The 20,906-nt window shown below is 40.0% G+C and overlaps 1 protein-coding gene across 1 annotated transcript in view; it reads right to left on the reverse strand.

Moving 5' to 3' along the window:
- Positions 1–20,906, reverse strand: part of ptgfrnb (prostaglandin F2 receptor inhibitor b) — an 88,153-nt gene that overhangs the window by 59,873 nt on the left and 7,374 nt on the right. The window contains exons 3-5 of the mRNA XM_071913889.2: positions 18,982–19,240; positions 7,886–8,296; positions 5,002–5,412 (exon numbers count right to left, since the gene is read on the reverse strand). Coding sequence (XP_071769990.2) covers positions 5,002–5,412; positions 7,886–8,296; positions 18,982–19,240 — 1,081 coding nt within the window. The remainder of the gene's footprint in view (positions 1–5,001; positions 5,413–7,885; positions 8,297–18,981; positions 19,241–20,906) is intronic.

Raw genomic sequence — 20,906 nt, forward strand, 5'->3', positions numbered from 1 at the left:
GGTTTCACCCCACCACTTGACTTCCTGCAGGTCTATCTTTGCAGTTTTTAGTTCTATAGTTCTTTTTAAAGGAACCGAACTTGGTCCTTTTTAAGTGAACCAAAAATTGAACCACCTGCATATGAACTCAGTCCTCTCTGTGCTTGCAAGAGGACTCAGCTCTCTTTTTAATTGGAATCAATCGGACCACAAAGCGGACCAGACCAGACCACCTCCTGGGGTCTGAGTTCGGTTCGCTTTAGAGGGTCTGAGTTCATTTGGTGCGTTCACATATGCACGAAAAATTGCTGAATCATTGGACTGAGTTCACTTGAGAGGCTGAAATGGACTAAGTGTGAAAACACCCTCAGTAATGATCAAGTAGTGCAGTGCAATTTTGGTGCTTGTGTCTCCCGCCTGCTCAGATCAGGTCAATGGCAATTACAACCCTTTCTGTGGATGATATGTTGGCTGATTTGACTTTGATATAAATCCCTCAAGCAGGAAGAAATACGATATATCTTTCATTCCGACTACACATGTGGCTGTGGTGTGAATGATTGTCATCCAACATAGAACTGTCAGTATGCCTAATATCATTGAGCTGTTTCCTACATTTGGCAACAGTTCGTCTACAACCAGAGCAACACTGTAACCAAATGTGTCATCTCCTCGTAAGCTAATTCAATTAATACGATTATTTTTTAGCATTTCTGCTTCATTGGATGGTCACAGTACAGAGAGACCGGGAAAGATGGCAGAGAGAGCAACAAAGGTCCCGGGCTGGACTCGAACCGAGGACATCACGTTCATGTGGTATGCACCTTAGACCACTAAGGACACCCCCAGGATAATTTAATTTGATGATTGATTGAATGATTCTGCATCTCCTGCACAAGGACATCAGTTGTTTCCTCTTGGGAGAAGCTTTTGTGGCAGGTCTACCACCCCTACTCATAATGTATTCCTTCTACACAACCCTCTTTCAAACGGTGACATAGTGGTGCCATGCGCCTCAAAATTATCAAAAATCAGCTGCCGTGCCGTTTACCATTGATTCACAAAAGTAGAACCCAGAGAGAGAAAGAGTCAGAGAGCGAGAGACAGAAATAGAGATAGACAGAAAGGGAGAGAGACAGAGAGAGAGAGAGAGACCACCCACCGTGACAGTTATTGATTGCTGTGTCAAGTGTGTTTGACACCACTGCTCTTTAGAGGCAGGATCAGAATAACACACACACACACACACTCTAACAGCAGACCCAGAGTTAGCAGAGCGCAGGACAGGCATGACTAATCAATCGTCCTCGCAGCAGGAGCCGACAGGCCGACTAGAGGATTACAGAGTTTCCCATTGAGACTCCAGATTCGTCTGTGGCGGCCCAGCACCAGTACATTTCCCGACCTCATGAAATAATATGTTAACAGGACACGCATTCCTTTACATTCACATTTTACACAAACGTATCTGAAATTTTAAGTCTTTACAACAGCATATCCTTAGCATCCTTAGTACTTTACTTTTTTTATTTAACTCTCAGGCAATGGCAGATTTAGTGACCACACTATACGATGCCATCTTTAAATTTCACCATGCTCATGCCAAAAAAATGACAAGTACTCAATGTTCCCCCAGAATTGTATTCTTGTCAGGGTGGAAAAGCCTCTGAAACAGCATCTAGACTATGGGACACTAAAACTCTCCATTGAAACCCAGTAATCTCCATTGAAACCCCAAGAATCTGATCTGTTCAATCTCATGTGATATGTTGCATCGTGTGGAATTTGGTCAAAATATCACATTACAGAATCAATTCAAGTTAAAGGATAAGGCTGGTGTTTTTTAATGCATTGCTTACCGTCAACAAATCCTATGAAAATAACAAAATCAGCAATGATTTTGTTTTGCCAACAAGTCTTGTCCATGTTGAAGCATGTCCCAGCAGCCATAGAACTCCATTGTATTAAAAAAACGATTAAAAACACGTCAAAGAGCCATGCCATTGCTCTGGGCAGCATATTTCATCATCACGATGCACCGGACCAGCCAACTCAAACAACTTAATAAGCCGGCTGTAGACACGTTTGTGATCTCAGGAAAGTAGTTCTGTAGCACCGAAAATAGTCCCCGGCGTAATGAAGAATTTGTTCCCATTTGAATTTGTTTTGGTAATAACTACAACGATTTTTAAAATTGAAACTTTGTCTTTGTGAGCTGTATTTCAAGGTTTTTAGCTTACAATTGGACGCAATGACTTCCGGGTTGATGGCTAAAAACGGTACGTGGGAAGTCAGAAAGTAACGGGAGTAGAGCAAACGCATTGCTGATTTTGTTATTTTCATAGGATTTGTTGACGGTAAACAATGCATTAAAAAACACCAGTGTTATCCTTTAAGGTCTTCCCTTAGAAAATCAGTGTAGTATTGATCAATACTACATTAAATATGTAATCAATCAAACTGCATCATATCAGTCATATCAGAAGTGAACAACACTGACCGACCGATATCTGATTTTTAACAACAAGGCCAATATGGACCCAAAAGCTCAGCTAAACAATTTAGCAGTCTAACCCTACTGTCCACTGACCATCCATTTAGCAGTTAAAAAAACATACCGTTCATTGTATTCAATTGTACACATCATGGCTAAGAGCTCCAGGCAAAACTAATATCTGATATCTAGTCCTTTGATGGTGTAGTGTGAATCGCGATGAGCAGCTTGTACTTCATGATGACATTCAGCATCTGGCCAAAGACAGCATAACTTCTTACTCCCAGACTTCAGCAGTTATGTTCTCATTCAAGTGAGAAGCCAATTTTATGCAAACTTTTGAAATTTTGCAAATTAGGTGCATTTTCCACCAGCTGAACTGAAGCAAGTAATTTGGCTTCAGACAAAGAACTAGCCTATGTCAAGAGAAACTGAGAAAAAAAAAGTCTTTCAAGAATTTATTAGAGTTGGGCAGGTTGTTATTGTTATTTAGTGTCAGTGCTGGTCTTATTTCATACTTTAATCTGAATATGAGAGCAAAGAAATTCACTTTGCAATATTCTAATACACCAACTAATGGTATTACAACAACAACAGGCACCTTATACATGTCTGGTAGATCTTAGTGGACAGATATTACAACATACTTATTTATTCAACAAATGCATTTCTGTCACTATTTATTTCTTTGTCGGCAAAAAACGTATCCACCTCAAGCGAGCGTAAAAACCTTTTTGCAATACTTAAAATTATATCAAAATTTGATACATTATAATTGGATACATTATAATTTACATAGAAACACTTGGATGGAACCCCAGCTACAGACTTTTTTAAGGGAAAAGACAATGACTGACCCACGTCATTTTATGAATTTTTGATCTTTGAGCAGAGACAGATGAGTGTTTGGGTTGATGGGTTTGTCCGCTCTGCCACTGAGAAATAAATAAGAAATACAAGCAGCCTCTGTTGTTGCTACAGCTCAGCCAGAAGACACTTTTTGACACTACTTCCATGTTCTTGCAATCATTCTACCGTAGATTGTTCCTGCCACATTGCTGGCATTTTGGGTATGCAAGTCAAGAGCCAGCCAATCAGCTCAGCCAATCAGAAGTAATTTAACAGTAGCCTGTAGTCAACTCCACCAATCAGAAGTAAGGCTGTGATTACATAGGACACATTTTTATGCTGCTCAGACACAAGGCGCAGCTGTGAGCGTCGCTAGTAACGGAGATACATCATTCTCGTTGCCGTGTAACTACCTAGATTGTGGTTAGCTAGAAGTAAAAAAGTTGTTGAAAATAAAAATGGACGAGAGAACGCTAGCGATACTTCTGTTTGTGCTTGAAGAAGAGGATCAGGAGCCCATTCCATATTGAGGATGCAGATAAAGTTAAAGAGTAACTAAACCCCAAAACCCAAATCTGTGTAAAGCCTTACATCTAAATATAAAAAGCATGCTACTGAAATTGCCATCTGCTATTGGTTGATCTTTGGTGCTAGGTGATGTCACCTTCTATAGAGTATGACAGGTGGTGACACACAGTGTAGAGGCTGCTAATCTTCTCGAGAAAATTGGCAATTTTGATTTCTCAAAATTAATGTGGTATTGATTTATTGATGTTAACCCCTTGTACCCTGAGTTTCCCCTTAAATTCCCTCTTAAGTAGCTTCAAAGTAAGAAAAATTTTTTTTTCCATACTATATGACAATGTCACATACATATTCTGCTCGTTCCAACGCTTCATTGAAGCTATAGCATGCTTATATTGGAAAAAATCTAGATGTTTGTGCACCATTTTATACACATTTCCCTGCAATTCAGCATGATTTATTTGGTATCTTTGGAAACCTTGGGATCTTGACGAGAACTTAAAATAAAGTTCTGTGGGTTTGAACAAAGCTTGGTTGTGAAAAGTGTTTGTAATGATGTAGGCTTGGGCCGATATTCAATATTATCGAATATCGCAATATTTCCTGCGATATTGAATATAACAAAAATATATTACATTTTTTTTTTAAACGTTCCCCACCCCTCCCAGCCATGGCACCGTGTGTTGCTTAGATCACAATTGTTCAAGCTTTTAAACTTATAGACCTATAAGCTACTAGTGGTATGATAGTAAAAAAAACAAAAATAATCATGCTTGAAGTGAAAATTTGTCTTATTAATTCAAGTGGGTTCCCTTTTTCACAATGTTTTTTCTGGAAATAGCAGGAATGACCAAATTATACCAACTGACCATTGTTTTCTCTGATGCTTGAATAACAAGATCAAATTTCTAGGCTGTTAATAATAATAATTATTATTATAGGCTAGAAATTTGATGTAATTTGGAAGAAATAACATAAAATACCATAACATAAAAAAAAAACCCCGGGAAAGATAATATTGTATATCGCAATATTTTGGTGGGACAGTATCGGAATATAAAATTTTGGATATCGCCCAAGCCTATAATGGTGTTGTGGGACCAGCAGGGTAATGATACACATAGCAATGTAAAATGTGCTGTTGTGTTACTCACTGATCTGCGCCACCTTGACCATCACAGGGTTGGACATCTTCTCAGCTGCCATGTACCATCTCCCTCCTCCTCCTCCTCCTCTTTCGATGAAGGCCCGGACGCGGCAGGAGTACACCCCTCTGTCCTCCCCGCCGACTCCCCTCACCACCAGCCTGAACTCCCCGGCCCCCGTTCGCTCCAGCCCCACTTCCCCTCCCCCTGCTTTCCCTCCGCTCGAGGACGCGTTCGAGAGCACCACCCCGCCGCGGTCCATGGTGATGACCTCGCGACCGTCGGCCAACCAGGTCACTTCCAGGGCGAGGGAGGGCAGGTTGTTGGCGGCAACGGAGCAGAGGAGGGTCAGCGTGTCTCCGAGGGAGAGGAGCGAGGAAGAGGAGGAGGAAGGGGAGGCTGTGACACTAAGGGACTGCGCTAAAGGAGGAGAGATAGAGAGAGAGAGAGTAAGAGTGTCAGTAAAATCTTTATAATAACACAGAGTCTTTTCCAAAGTCTTTGTAAGAGCCTTAAACAAAAAACAACTAAATGTCAGTTTTGCTACTCTCTATCGCTGATTGATAGAACAATAGTGATTCAACCTATAGCCAGTTCATGAAAACCTTGACATTTGCTGTTCTGGACACCCGGTGTCTGGTAGCCCTTTCCTTGGAAAAATCCTCTGCCGCACAGGACCAGGCCTTTCGAAGACCATGACATTTAAGGAAAATAAAAGGAAAAGCTACGACTCAGGCCAAACCTGACAACAAGCTTTAGAAAAGAGGAGAAATCAGCAACACACCTGGCCCGCATGTGTGGCTATTTGTTTATATCATTACGTCTCACGGAAATCTCCACATGGCACACGTTAGTTTCAGGATTGGGTACAGGGTCTGAAATTGCTTAGTGCAGGTTTAACAGTGTTTCAAAACATTTAATAACTAATCTGTGCTTTTGCAGAACACTGGAAAAAATTACCAGACATCTGCTCTGAACAGTGCAAAAAAAAAAAAGTCAAAATCAAATGGGTAAAATGACAGAAAAACAGGGGAAGACAGTAGAGAGTAACAAAAACTTAAACTATTGTTGAATAATTAGCCTATAGTTGCAACGCTGATGGCACAGTAACCACATTTGTAACTGGGAGCTGCCACCATACTGGTGAATAATACAGGACGCAGCAGCACACTGGGGCCTGAATATACAGGTCACCCTACCCGCCAAAGGAGGTGGAAGAGAAAAACGGGTGAATAAGAATGAAAAAAAATGAGTGAAAAGAGGAAGATCAAAAAAAACTAATAACAACTAGATTAAAAACCAAGGGATGCAAAGAAATCACAAGTAAGCCTGAAGGGTTTCTACTAAGAATGGAACAGATATATGACTTATTTAAAAGACAATATAAAAAAAAAAAAAAAACATCTGTAAATGTCAGAGCTGGTGAGGAATTTGCAGCTCAAGTGTGTGTTTCCCAAAGCATTCTTTCACCAGAGCAAGCTGTATAATGTTTGATGCAAGTACAGTCGAGTAAAACGTATTCCCAGTCTCTCCTGGGTTTCTGCAAACTGGTGGCTGGGTCATGGATTTCAAACTATGGTCTCCAGTAACAACCTAGATAGTAATATGTGGGGAAGAGTCCCTGTATGGTGTCTGGAAGTGGACAAAAGAGACAAAGCCCACTCTGTTTGACTTTTCTCATCCTCTTTACTCTAGCCTGTAAGTCAATATGAACTGACTGGGACACAATGGAGCTAGAGACTGGGACTGTGCGTGTGTGTGTGTGTGTGTGTGTGTGTGTGTGTGTGTGTAGGTGTGTAGACGTGTGTGTGTGTGTGTGTGTGTGTGTGTGTGTGTGTGTGTGTGTGTGTCTCATCTCTGGTTTCATTATAAACCACTGAGTGTTTTCCAGCACTTAAGAGGATATGGTAACCCAGAAAGATAGAAGATATGGTGGCCACAGCAACCACCATGAATGAATGTGTGTTTGTGTGTGTTAATGTGTGTGTGTGTGTGTGTGTGTGTGTGTGTGTGTAGGGGCCTCTCTAAGGGGAAAAAGACAGAAAGACAGTCAGAGCGAGGGTCAAGAGCCTCCTGGGATAGAGCAAAGCGGAGGAAAGAAAAAAGACAGAAAAGAGTGCAACAGAAGAGAAGCTGCCATTAAAATAAAGACCGGGACACAACAGAGCGGGTCGTCTCCCACGTCCCCTTCCTCCCTCTATCCCTTCTTCTCTTCATCCCTTATTGTTTTCTCCCAACTTCACTCCATAGCCAACACAGTAGCACAGAAAACCAAGAATATACAGTAACTTGCTTTATCAAAAAACAAGAGTGAGATGATCCTCTATTGCTCCCGGTATGGAAATTATCTTTAATACTACTACTTTGACTGCTACCACTACTGCCAATACTACTGATACCAGTGCTACTAGTTTTAGTTTTTATTTTTATTTTTATTTTTGCACAATTTAAAAAAATACACAAATGACAAAGATAAATAATATACAGTGCAGGGAGAGGCAGAAAACCCAATGGGCTTACTACTGCTAGTGCTGCTACTACTACTACTGCTAATATTACTCCTAGTGCTGCTACTACTACTGCTAATACCGCTACTACTACTACTACTACTGCTACTACCGCTGCTGCTGCTACTAGCCTACTATTGATACTAGTGCTACTGCTACTACTACTGGTGCTGCTACTACTACTACTACTGCTGCTATTACTAGGCTACTGATACTAGTGCCACTGCTAATACTACTGATACTACTACTACTGCTACTACTATTACTGCCAATACTACTGATACTACTACTACTGCTACTACTACTATTACTAGGCCTACTACTACTATTACTACACCTAATGCTACTACTAATGTCCTTCTATGTTCCTTCTTTCTTATCCTTACATGTAAGAGTAACAGTAACAGCTCCCATCTCTCCTCTCTTCTCCACGATATTCTTCCATTTCCCTCCATCTTCATGAGTCCATTCCCTTCCTATGCAAACGTACATCCCTTCATCAGACGGCGTCACCCTGGAAACCACCAGTCCAAACACTCCATTTTCCCCGGGGACCAATCGGACGCCTCCGTCGGCATATCGCCGGGTGAACTTCGGCCCGGTGACTACGCCTCCCTGAGGGCCAAATGTTAAGATTTCCTCCAATGGCGAGGCTCCATTCCTTAGCGACCAGGTGACGGACAGGTAAGTGGGGTGGGTGAGCTGCCGGGTGACATTGCAGGAGAGCGTGATGTCACTTCCTTCTGGGACAACGGGGGGTGGGGTCTGGGGGGAAACTCTGAGGGTGTCGGCGATTACTGAAAAAAGAGAGAGAGAATAATTTTTATTATTATAACACACTTTTCATTTAAAGTTAATCTGAAAGGGTTACAGGAAACATAATTAAAAGCGGGTAAAACACAACAGAAAAAAAAAAGTAAATGCAAAACAAAGAAGTAACTATTTAACAATTCACAGTAAATGCCTTCCTGTAAAGAGTTAAACACACACACCCACAATAGAATCAGTCCACTTCAAAAAGTCATATTTAAAGTTTATAAGAGACACAGACTCTATTAATCTATTTCTGATGACTGACTTGAAAATGTCAATGTCAAAATGTCAAAGAGAGAGAGAGAGAGACAAAAAGACAGACAGACAGACAAACAGACACAGAGACACAGAGAGAGTGAGAGAGAGAGAGAAAGAGAGAATACATACACTCCTGTGCAGACAGAGAGAGAGTGCGCTGCTAGCGACTGAAATAATCAAATGTCAACTCATTTTTCTATTTCCTCTGTTTCTCTTATCTTCCATCCGCTATTCATCACCAAGAGTCATTTCTGAAGACACAAGCACACACACACACACACACACACACACACAAAACTATACTTAGGGAGACATTCCACTGTCTTATATTAACTTAATCTTAACCTAACCCCAGTTCAAAATACAGGTTAAATACGGTTCAACCTTCAACCCTTCAACAGAATCATTCTTATGGAGGATTTCCCTCATTTCAACCTCAACACCTGACACTTCACTGTGTGTGTGTGTGTGTGTGTGTGTGTGTGTGCGTGTTTCTGAGAAAGAAAGAAAGAAAGAAAGAAACAAACAAACAAAAAGGAAGATAGAGAAAAAAATAGGAAAAAGACGTCCTCATAAGGACGAGTACAAGAACACACAGACACACACACAGTCGAAGTTTTGATAATCCCATCAAACAACCATAAACCCAATTTACAAAGAGGCAAAAGACAGAGGAGACAAAGAAGAGAGAGAAGGAGAGGATGAGCATAGAAAGATAGGGTGTTAAGTCTGGATTATGTTGGCTCTCTCTCTCTGTCCTTGAAGGGAGTCCTGAGTTACTTAAACATCTGGAGAACTGGAGATCTGATGCCTTCTATTATTTATCAGCTTCTTGCCAAGTGCCTTGCTAAAAGGCTTAAGAAGCAGATTGAGTCCTACAATGTTGGACAATGTTGGACACACAATGGATCTTTCTGGACAATGTAACCTGGACTTTGGTACCATCTCCCCAGATCAGGAGAAGGCTTTTGGTACGGTGGGCCATGCCTACCTTTTCAACATGCTTTATCAACAAAAAATTAAAATGTACACTGAAATTAATTCAAATCTACACTAAAATTATCCTTGGATATGGTGGAGAGATGAGCAGAGCTGGAAGTCCAAATTAAAGGCTACAGCAACTGGATTGAAGGGAACATTCATGATGTTGAAAGTAAGACCTGCTAACACCAGTACGATTCATCTATCCATAATGTTAGCTAATGTTAGCAGTCAGCTACTTCATTTTATATTTATCCCTAACCCAACTAAATTTAATTGTGTGAGTTATCTAGTTTTAACAGTAACAACCTGGCAGTTTTAACCAAATAAAGTCACCTAATGTGAGCATTAGTTAGCAGACATACCCAACATAAACACTGTCAAATAAGCGCCACTAGGGGTATGAAGCATAATGTTAGCATAGAGACTGACCATTAATGACAATACTTAAGGATAATGCAACCTAGGTGGTGTAGACTTAAAAATAACGTAAACAACATTAAGTAGCCAACATTAGCCAAGTTAGCTAACACTGGCTTACAATATGGATCAACACAATCGATGTTCTATCAATCCAGTTGCTGTTCTCTTTGATTCGTACCCTCTCCAGATCCGCTCATGTCTCCACCATATTCAAGGATAACTTTGGTGTACAGCATACATTTTTTTTCGAAAGACCTGAGTATGATGTAAATCAAATGTGGCCGCGGTGTGAATAAAGTGAATTGCTAATTTTTTTGTTTCGCCAGGCAGAGTTTGGTTTAAAGTCAAGGTCAGGGTTTGGGTCCTATATCTCGCATAGCCACACCAGCTGACTCAAACGACGGAGGTCTGGAGAAATTTAAACACAATAGTTGGTTAGAAAATGGTGGAGATGCTGTGGGCTGTCATCATTCAGACCAGTCAAATTTCTCTAGGGCAGAACGTGGCAGTAGTGCTCACTTGTTTACTGTCGTAGGAACAAATGAAGTTGCTCCAGTTAGCTAGCTAGCAAAACAAAACTGACATGATTACCGCTGTGGGCTATGCATACAATAGTCTATTCTGGCTCCTAAATGACAATTATTGCCTTGAATAATCCCTGGTGTGGACAGTTACTTTGCTGATAGTTGTATCACTACAATAACAATACAATAACTTGAATGTACTCGGCAAAGTAGCTAGTGTTGTAGCTAAGCTAACGGGCAGAAAAACAAAGCAGAAGTGCCATTTCCAGGGGCTTGTGTAAGAATCCCATTTCAAACTCTGAGCCAGTCAGTGCTGCCTTTGACTCAACAAGGTCCCGTTATCCACGTTTTACAACAAGAATTATTCCAGACTTCTGTCATTTGAGCTGGATTTTTCATTAAGAAATTATATTGTTACATTTCTGAATGTTTGGGAGCTGCGAAATGCAATACGGTAGGAGAAGAAACTCATGACTGGTTTGACTGTACCCAGTAGGGAGGCTTTGTGAGTGTGTCTGCGTTGTGTGAGTGTGTGTGTGTGTGTGTGTGTGTGTGTGTGTGTGGGTGTGGGTGTGGGTGTGGGTGTGTGTGTGGGGGGGATTTTAGTTCCTCTGGTTTGTTGCGTGATGTTTTTAAAGAACATTAAAAGTCAACATTTCTCCCTCTCTCTCTCTCTATGTCTCTCTATCACCATCTGCCAATAAAACCAGATCTGCCGCTTTCACTAACCTGTTAAACAAGTGGCTCGCACCTGTTTAACTGTGTGTGTGTGTGTGTGTGTGTGTGTGTGTGTGTGTGTGTGTGTGTGTATGGAGTGACAACCACTGCCTGTTAAACAAAATCAAGGCTTGCTGTTTGAGGCTTTGTGAAATATTGTATTGGTATGTTATGACATGCGGCTGAGAGACACAAGTGTGTTTCTGAGAAAGAAAGTGAAAGAAAGAAAGAAAGAAAGAAAGAAAGAGTCTGGTTCTGGTGTGTGTGTGTTCATTTATCTCTGCTTCAAAAGGAAAGTGACCTTGATAAGACTACACACACTCCTACTTTGAAAACACACACGCACACACACACACAAAGAGAGAGAAAGAAAAAGTCTGATTCTGGTGTGTGTGTGTGTGTGTGTGCGTGCATATCAGACACACCCAGAGGAGTGTTTATGAGGCCTAATGACTCACATGCTCAGGTGACACACACACACACACTTTCAGTCTCTTTCTCACACACAGGCAATCCCTTTCCTTCTCTCTGTACTTGTTTTGCTCAGATAATGAAATAGTTCCTGGTTGGTTTCAACTCTCAACTTCCTGGAATGATTTTTGTTAAACGTGACTTTAAAAAGTGAACAGTGTTACAGCTTTACCTTTCGGTTTGTTTCTTTTCAGTCACTTTGTGAGAAGAAATGAGTGAAGATAGGAAGGGTTAATTAATCATAAAACTGAGTGGCACGGTTAGTGTGGCGTGAGTGTTTTCTTACTGATAAACGTGAATTACCGGCTCAGTTTTGCCGCCATCGCCACCCCGTTTGATCGTTTACACGATTCGTAAGCGACTCGTAAGCGCATAACATGCCACCTGCTCTAGCCAGACGGTAGTTTTGAAATAAATGTTACATGTGAAAATGTGTTTCAGTATAAAAGTCAACATGTTAAAGGAATAGTTCACCCAAAAATTTTAATTCAGTCATTATCTACTCATTCTCATGGCAGTACAAACTTGGGTGAGTGTTTTTTCTTCATACAACTCTCCAGGCTCGCTGCTGGAGGAGGTTTCTTCCAAACAATTGCAGTGAATGTGGAGCAGGACGTTTGGCTTCAAAAAGGGCAACAAATGTCCATAAAATTACTCCATAAAGCTGGTGTAGTATAATCCAAGTCTTCTGACGCCTGACGATCGCTCTCTGAGTGGAAAAAAACTAAATTTGATCCATTATTTAATGAAATTCGAGTCGATCGGCATTGCATTTACTTCCGCATTACCAAACCTCGCGAGGCCACCGTGGCCGCGCAAGGTTTGTGTGTGCGACAGTGCGCGACCTGCATCTCGTGAGGTTTGGTAATGCGGAAGTAAATACGAATTTCTTGAAATAATGGATCAAATTTAGTTTTTTCCACTCGTAGAGCGATCGTCAGGCGTCAGAAGAATTGGATTATACTACACAAGCTTTATCGAGTAATTTTATGGACATTTGTTGCCCTTTTTGAAGCCAAACGTCCTGCTCCCCATTCACTGCAATTGTTTGGAAGAAAGTCCTCCAGCAGCGAACCTGAAGAACTCCAGGTAAGTTGTATGAAGAAAAAACACTCACCCAAGTTTGTACTGGCATGAGAATGAGTAGATAATGACCAAATTTTAATTTTTGGGTGAACTATTCCTTTAAGTGACTAAATTCAAATTACAGACCTGCAGACTTTGCACACCGCAATGCGGTTACAATTGAGTTTTATGAATACATTTCTGAGTATGCAGGTGACATACTGACTTTGGTTGCGTGTTGTAATTTATAGGACCCATTTCTAATCTCTTCACAAACAAAGTAAACCAACAGTAAGCCTTTGGATAAAAGGCTGAAGAAAACTGTGACTTTTACTTTCATACTAGCACACAGTATGTTGTAACATTTCTCAAATGGTGAACAATTTCTTTCTGGAAGGAAGGAAATTCTACACAATTGGTGAACAGATGAATGCAATAAGTGGGAAGTGGCAGATGGCTAGGAATGAGGAGTAGCCATGCTTGGGAATTACATATATGCCGCATTCACGTCCTATGGGACATACAGTAGAACTTCATTGAGCTTTTAAAAGAAAAGACTGTTCACTTCAGCCTTCAGATGTTAAATACTACTATTAAATACTGTTCACTCAGCTTTCAGATGGTAGACTCTTAGAAGATACTGTTCACTCAGCCTTCAGATGATAAATACTACTAGAAGATACTGTTCACTCAGCTTTCAGATAGTAAATAAATACTACTAGAAGATACTGTTCACTCAGCTTTCAGATGGTAAATACTACTAGAAGATACTGTTCACTCAGCTTTCAGATGGTAAATACTCTTAGAAGATACTGTTCAAATGTGGTCTTAATTTTGAGAACCACTAAATGCTACGCAAATCACTTTTAATCTTGTATTGTGCTGTGTTGCCATTGTGTTATAGTGACAACTATTTTTCTTCCATTTGAACTCAGTCAAAGATGGGAAAATATCCTAAAAAATGTCAAAATCAATTGCACTTAACAAGCCACCAATCAGTTACTACAAGCAGTCTTCCAATCATTTTCATGAGCATTATTTCATACAAGGTCAAGTACAAGTTTATTCATTAAAAGCCATTAAGTGTGGATAAGAACAGGACAATACTGGATGCCAACAATGCAATGAAGCATTGTAGGGCAAGTGATACTATCTGACACTGATGCACTGTAGTGATATGAGTGTCGATGGCAAATAACAAGGCAGAACAAATTATCTGCATTTTGCTCTATCAATTAGAATTAGCCTGAGAGGAGATTTCAAACCCTCAACGACCTCAACTTCACTTGTTTCCTTACATAACCAAACAGCCTCAGTGGGGCAATGGAAGCATTGTGTGTGTGTGTTTGTGTGTGTGTGTGTGTGTGTGTGTGTGTGTGTGTGTGTGTGAGATGATGAACACGGTGCACAAGTCTCGACTGGTACAGACCTTCCAGCAGCAAATCTAACTCATTTCTCCATTAAACGACTCACACTCTCTCAGTGCACACACACAAACTCAGAAACATTCTCTACCCCATACACTACTCATTCTAACACATGCTCTACATATACACAACACAATCTCCTTACACACACACACACACACACACACACACACAGCGCTGCCTAGTTAATTCAGGTCTAAATTTAACAAGGTGTCTGGGGAGCCATGCTAGGAAGCAGAGAGCAACCGAACATGATGGTGCATTATGGAGCTAACTAACTCACTGTCAGACAATCCCTGTTTGTGACTTCTCCATCCCATAATTTCCAGGCTTCAAAAGCTAAATTAATTCTTAAATCACTCTAGTGTATCATTTCTAAAAAGCAGCTGTCATTCTCAACACATCTTGTGCGTCTAGTTTGGGTTAATACTGGGGTTAGACAGATATGTGTTGCCGATATTGGCGTTCTATTAAAAATCTGATATTGGTCAGTCAGTTGTCGTTTGTTTGATTACATATTTATTGTAGAATTTATCAATACTACACTGGTTGTCTATGGGAAGCCCTTAACCTGAATAGATTCCAATGAGACATTTTGATAAGATTCCACACAAGTATGAATGAATAGGTTGAATGAGTACTAGTATCCTGGGTTTCAGTGGAGAGTTTTAGTGTCCCATGATGGTCTAAATGCTGTTTCAGAGGCTTTTCCACCCTGACAAGGATACAACTCTGGGGGAAACTGGGGGATTCTGAATTTTTGTGGCAGGAAAACGGTCAAATTTATATTGAAGTATCTCCACAATATTGGGTGTTTGGCAGCATCAAGACCAAAATAGAAGTATCAGCCTTCAAAACCCATATGGGTCGAATCCTTGTTTAATCCCTCTAGTCTATCATTTCTAAAAAGGAGTTGTCATTTTCAACTCATCCCTTGTGTCTTGTTCGGGTCAATAGACATTCAAGTTACTTCTCCATCTTTGGTGCTCAGCACTCATCGCTGTGGTGTTTCTGCACTGCACTTCCCAGAGATCACCTGTCAATCAGTGTGTCCAGTACTGTGACATCTTTTCCCTTGGATTTTCTGTTGATGCCGTTTGAGTTTCTGTAGGTGGCGCTCTTTTCTTTGTCTGTTCAGCCATGGTGGTTATCACTGCTCATGCCAACTACTCAGTTCTTCTTCTATTTATATTCCAAACAAACCAGAAATGTGAAATGTTTGTACGCCAGAGGATTTTCTCAGGAAAGAGCTACCAGACACCTGGTAACAACTCTAACAGCTTTCATGAACTGGCTATAGGTTGAATCCCTACTGTGTTATGTCAATCAGCGATAGAGAGTAGACATTTATATATATGGGAATGTTTCCATTTCTTTCAAAATGAAATATCCTTTGTTTAAAAAGGCTAACGCCTTCTCTTCCAAAATAATTGCTGGCCTGAAAGTAAAGCACATTACATTATTGGACTCATCCTCAGCCTTTTACTGCTAAACTAGTTCTGTTTTTCAGTAATGAATCATCTGTGCTTTTGAGATATTGATTGATGAACTGAAGGAAGCAAAAGTCTGCCCAAATCAATATAGAGCATTGTGAAATGAAATGCTCCATGTGTTGTTATTAACAAATTATATTTTGCTGAAAAACAACACAGATATACGTTACGCTGACCCAAACTAGACACACGGTTGTGTTGAAAATGACACCTTTTACAATGATTTGATAAATCTGATTTCTTCAGCTGCCAATGGCTACAGAATTGGAAAGGATTATGATAGGAATTTGTTGAGTAAACTATCATTTAATTGATCAATCTGTAAGACCACGTTGTCTGAGGATAGTTACACTTACATAGACTATGATGCATTATAAGCAGATTTTAAGCCCACTTGAAGCATAGACAAACATCAGAAAATTATATTCATCCTGTTTAAACAGCATGTTTTTCCCCAACAGGGCAGTTTAATTTCTACATCTCTACAGTTGCCCCATAAAATACTTAACCCCATTTTTTGCGCACTGTGTTTATTAGAGATCACACTGATTATAATGATTATCATTTACTCACAATGTGCTTACAATGAACTTATGATGCCTTATGAGAACAAGTTCAAGTCAAGTGCTACCGTTGGTTTTAAATGCAGAATTATAGCATTTTGACTCTTATCAATCTCAATAGCCTTGTATTGCATTAACAATCTTAACGGCATACCATGACATTTTAAATTTTTACCCTGTCATTTTTTGCAACAGGTACCTGTCATATTATCATATCATTGTCATATTATGGGGGGAAAAGTTTCTATATTTTTCTTCCGGTAATCATTAAAACAGCTTGTTAGCATAGATAGCATTCTCTATGGAAACAATGAGTGTTGCTAGCTGCAAGCTAGCTTGTTAGATTGCAGTTAGTAGTGTCCATGGGTTTTAATGAGGCGTGCTAATGATGCTAACATTGCCAACATGTGATTTTGAAGTCATTTGAAGTCAGAACCTCTACTTCCACATTGTGAAAAGGTGAAAAAAAGTGGAGGAAATTAACAATTCTAAATGTAAATTTGTAGCCCGTCACTTCTTGAACAGGCACCTGGCATATTATTGGGCAAAAGGCATCTATATTTTTTCTTTGAATAATCTTTAAAACAGCTTGTTAGCATTGATATTATTCTCTATTCAAATCAATAAGTGCTAGCTGCAAGCAGTGTCCATGGGATATAATGAGGCATGCTAACAATGCTAATGGTAACATGGTTTTTAAGATATTGGGAGAATGAACCTCGACTCCCACGTGAAAAAGAGTTGGGTGAAGGAAAATGTTTCCTTTAAGTCAGTTAGCTAGCTAGCAGGCAATTATTAGCCAATCTGGTCGGTTCCACTCATTACAAACTGCCAAATACAAGAGCATCTAAGTTAACATTTCTCTCTCAGGAGTGATTGGAGAATGTTTCACTATATGCCATATGATGATATTTATATTCCTCTCTCAGCCTCTATGTCTCTCTACCTAATTCTCTCTCTCTCTCTCGCTCTGTGGCCCTCATTTGACAAAAGCCAAGTACTCCCACCTGACATCTGCTCCCCACCATGTGAGTGAGTGTGTGTTGAGGTGTGTCTTGTGGTGTGTGTGTGTGTGGAGGCCACATTATAAGCCAGTAATTGTCTAAAACCAGAGCGAGTGTGTGTGTGTGTGTGTGTGTGTGTGTGTGTGTGTGGGTGTGTGTGGGAGGATACGTGGTCAGTCGAGCATTAGTAAGTTAAGTTCAACGGACCGCACTGACCACAGCTAGCTAGCTTTGGACACACACACACACAGTGTATACCGAATGAACACAGCTAGCCTTGGTCTTATACATTAGACTCTTAGAAATTATATTAGTTTACATAAAAATACATGCCCCATTAGCTATACACCATTTAAAAAGGGAAAATCTGCCTCAAAGAACTCCTTGGCCTTGGTGTTGATTCAAATTTGACTCAGTTTTATGACCTGCACGGTCGTCAATGTGAAAATAAGGTATTTTCTTAATTCCTGAACATTCTTCAGACTCGATGCAAGGCATCACAACATAAATGCGTTACTACTATTAATTTAGACCAGCCATTCCCAAACTTAAGAATGCCGCAGCCCAATTTGAAATCTGAAAATCTTCCGCGGCCCACCCAACCCTTTAATCACAACTCTGATCAACACACGAGACTAAGATGAAGTATTTCCCTATATATTTTTTATTTCATAAACAGAACATGTGAACGTGGGCATACGGCAATGCAGTGCCAATTAATAATCCATCCACATACACGTAACAATTTGTAAATCAACAAATGTAAGAAATTAAGTGCAAATAGTGAATTGTTAAGCCCGTATCCTGGCTGCTTGACACTGGATAATAAAACGCTTATACATAAAATTTCACACTATCCAACCCAATATCAACATGAAGAAAAAACAGACAGAAAATATAATTTCTGATGCCGTTATTACAATCCATCACAGCTGGGCTCATTGCCGTGTAATATTTTGAGGCCTCAAAGGGGGCGTTAAACAGGGTTACAAGAGGACAGACGCTAAATCTGTTTCCACTGCTCCATTTTTACTCTTCCCCCGCCATTGATGAGGTATTCCCCCAATGACGAGATAAGATACGTTCCGGCCGGATCAAAAATAGGTCAGATAAATGAAGAATAACACGTAATTTAAATCTCATGGCTTTGTTTTATTAGTTCTGATTAGTTTTTTTTAATGCAAATATTTAATCATAAATATTTTATGGTAATTTCAAACTTAATTACAAAATTGAAAATTAAAAACTTTTTATTTATTTATTGTAAATGACCTCTCGCGGCCCACCTGCAGTACCTTCACGGCCCACACTTAGGGAATCACTGATTTAGACTGTTCAATTTACATGTGAACATCAATACTACAGACTATAATCTTGTCTGGAGCTGCTCTACAGACAGTGAATGGGAAAGAAAACAGTACCAGGGTGGTTTCATACAGACTAGGGTTCGACTGATATTTTTTGGATTGAAGCTGTTGACAGCCAATAGTTTGTCCTAATACTCAGTATCTTTAAATTTGACCATTATCATGTCAAAACATTACAAAAACTTACAAGAAAACGTTTCCCCTAGAATTTTATCCTTGCCAGGGTGGAAAAGCCTCTGAAACTGTATTTAGACATCATTGTACACTAAAACTCTCCACTGAAATCTGGGATATTAATAATCATGATAATAAAACATATATCACCAAACTAACCCTAACACACACACACACACACACACACACACCTCTCGCCTACCAGTTAGCTGGACATTAGCCTCGTAGGTGCCGCTGATGACGGAGTCGGTGCTCGGCGTTTGACAGGTGTAGACGCCACCGTCTGACGGCCTCACTTCCTCTATCCTCAGCTCCACCGCGCTGTCGTCGAGCCTCGGCACTGAGATGTCACCGGCGGCAACGCGGTTGCTTAGCGACGAGTCGGAGAAGCGGGTGTCGAAGGTGGAGATGACTTTCATTGCCGCCGCCGCCGCGTCCCTCTGCATCGTCCACTCAAAATCCTGCAGGACAGAGTGGGTTAGTGATGGTCACTGTGTCTGAATGATGTTTAGTGAAGACGCAAAGCTTCCATTTATGTTCTACCTCTGTACTTGTTCACTTTAACGCGTAATATTATTGGTCAAAAGTAGGTATACATTATTGGTCAAAATAGGCTCAAAAGTAGGTATACTTTGGAAACTTAAAAAAAATAAATAAATAATGCATTGCATCTTTATTGTCGTCTATAGTGTTCCAAACCACATCAAAAGGCGCACTTAAGTCACATCTGATTTACACAATAGATAACATTACATAGCTAATAGTTGCATGTTAACATTAGCTTATTTGGTAAATTAGCCGGCAGGCTAGTTAGCAAACTAACAAAAAAAAAATCTGTTTTTTCAGGTTAACTGAGCTCTAAATGTTTTAGAAGCTAGCACTAAAAGGACTAGGGCTAAAGAAGCTAGCACTAAAGACATGATAGCTCTGAAAACTGTTTTGTTTAGATATCTCATCTTGTGGATGAAAAACTTCCCCATTGTAATATAAAGATTAACAATGTATCGAAATGTATGATTGGTGAGTGAAGAATAAAATAAAATAAGAAGATAGCTCTGTCTCAAACCCAACGAAACTTCCTATTTAGGTAGCATTCTGGGTAGGAAGTCCAAATTTTCAAGTTGTAATAGGCTACTGTCTCATTCGTTCAGGACAGGCACAGGGACAGTTTTGACCAATTTTGAATGAAGTGGGTCCTCAGGTCCCCGCTTCAAGAAAAAGTCTTGACCGTAAAAAAACAAAATACATCTAACATTTTCAATTCATTTTTGTATGTGAAAATTGTCAATAGGGAATCATATCACTTTATTTTAGTACAGTCAATTGTTTGTGGAAAGCCGCTGAAATTACTTGGCGTAGTTTAGCTAGCTAGAGATAATGCCAAGCAGAGCCTACTCGAGGCTTAGTTTGATGGTCGGTAAATTAACTGGCTGCGCAGTACCCACTGTATATAAAAACGACATGGCTGATGTTTCTATAGCCAACAAGTACATAAAGCTAGCCAGCATATTTCTTAGTATTTCTTTTAATCTATTTTGAAAAAGCAGTTTGACCATACTGGCTATTGGCAGAATGTAACATTAACTGCAGCCGCATGATGTTGCCTAAGAAGGTTGTCTGTCTCAAATGATTTATTTCTCTGCTATCTGCAGTCAAACAAGGTACCTTATTAGGAAGGTGCCTAGTTAGGCATCAAGGAAGAAGGAAGCTAGCTTCCAAATGAAACAGAGCTGATAAGTGTCAGTAAAACCTGTAAACAAAAAATCTACCTTCTCAGACCATTCACTTTTACCTATAACATGACTGAATGGATCTTTTTCAGGTATATCTCCTTTTCTAGCCTGGTTATATATTGTAGGCATTATTTGTCCACAGCCATTTCTCCTTTTACTGCTACAAGATGGCGCCAGCCGTGGCTGCCAGGAAATTTGTGACACAATGTAAACAGACTTGTCATTAAGTGCTTTACAGAGCACCAAAGAACATGTACAGAGATAAAACCAAGAAAGAACGAACACGTCACACATTTTAAGAGCTGAGATCAGGGTTTCACGTGTGTGTGTGTTCTTGTACCACTATCCTTGTGAGAACTGAGAACCAGTTTGAGTTTTACATCTAGGAGTGAGA

Source organism: Centroberyx gerrardi, chromosome 21, assembly GCF_048128805.1.
Source record: "Centroberyx gerrardi isolate f3 chromosome 21, fCenGer3.hap1.cur.20231027, whole genome shotgun sequence".
In the NCBI taxonomy this organism is placed as follows: Eukaryota; Metazoa; Chordata; class Actinopteri; order Beryciformes; family Berycidae; genus Centroberyx; species Centroberyx gerrardi.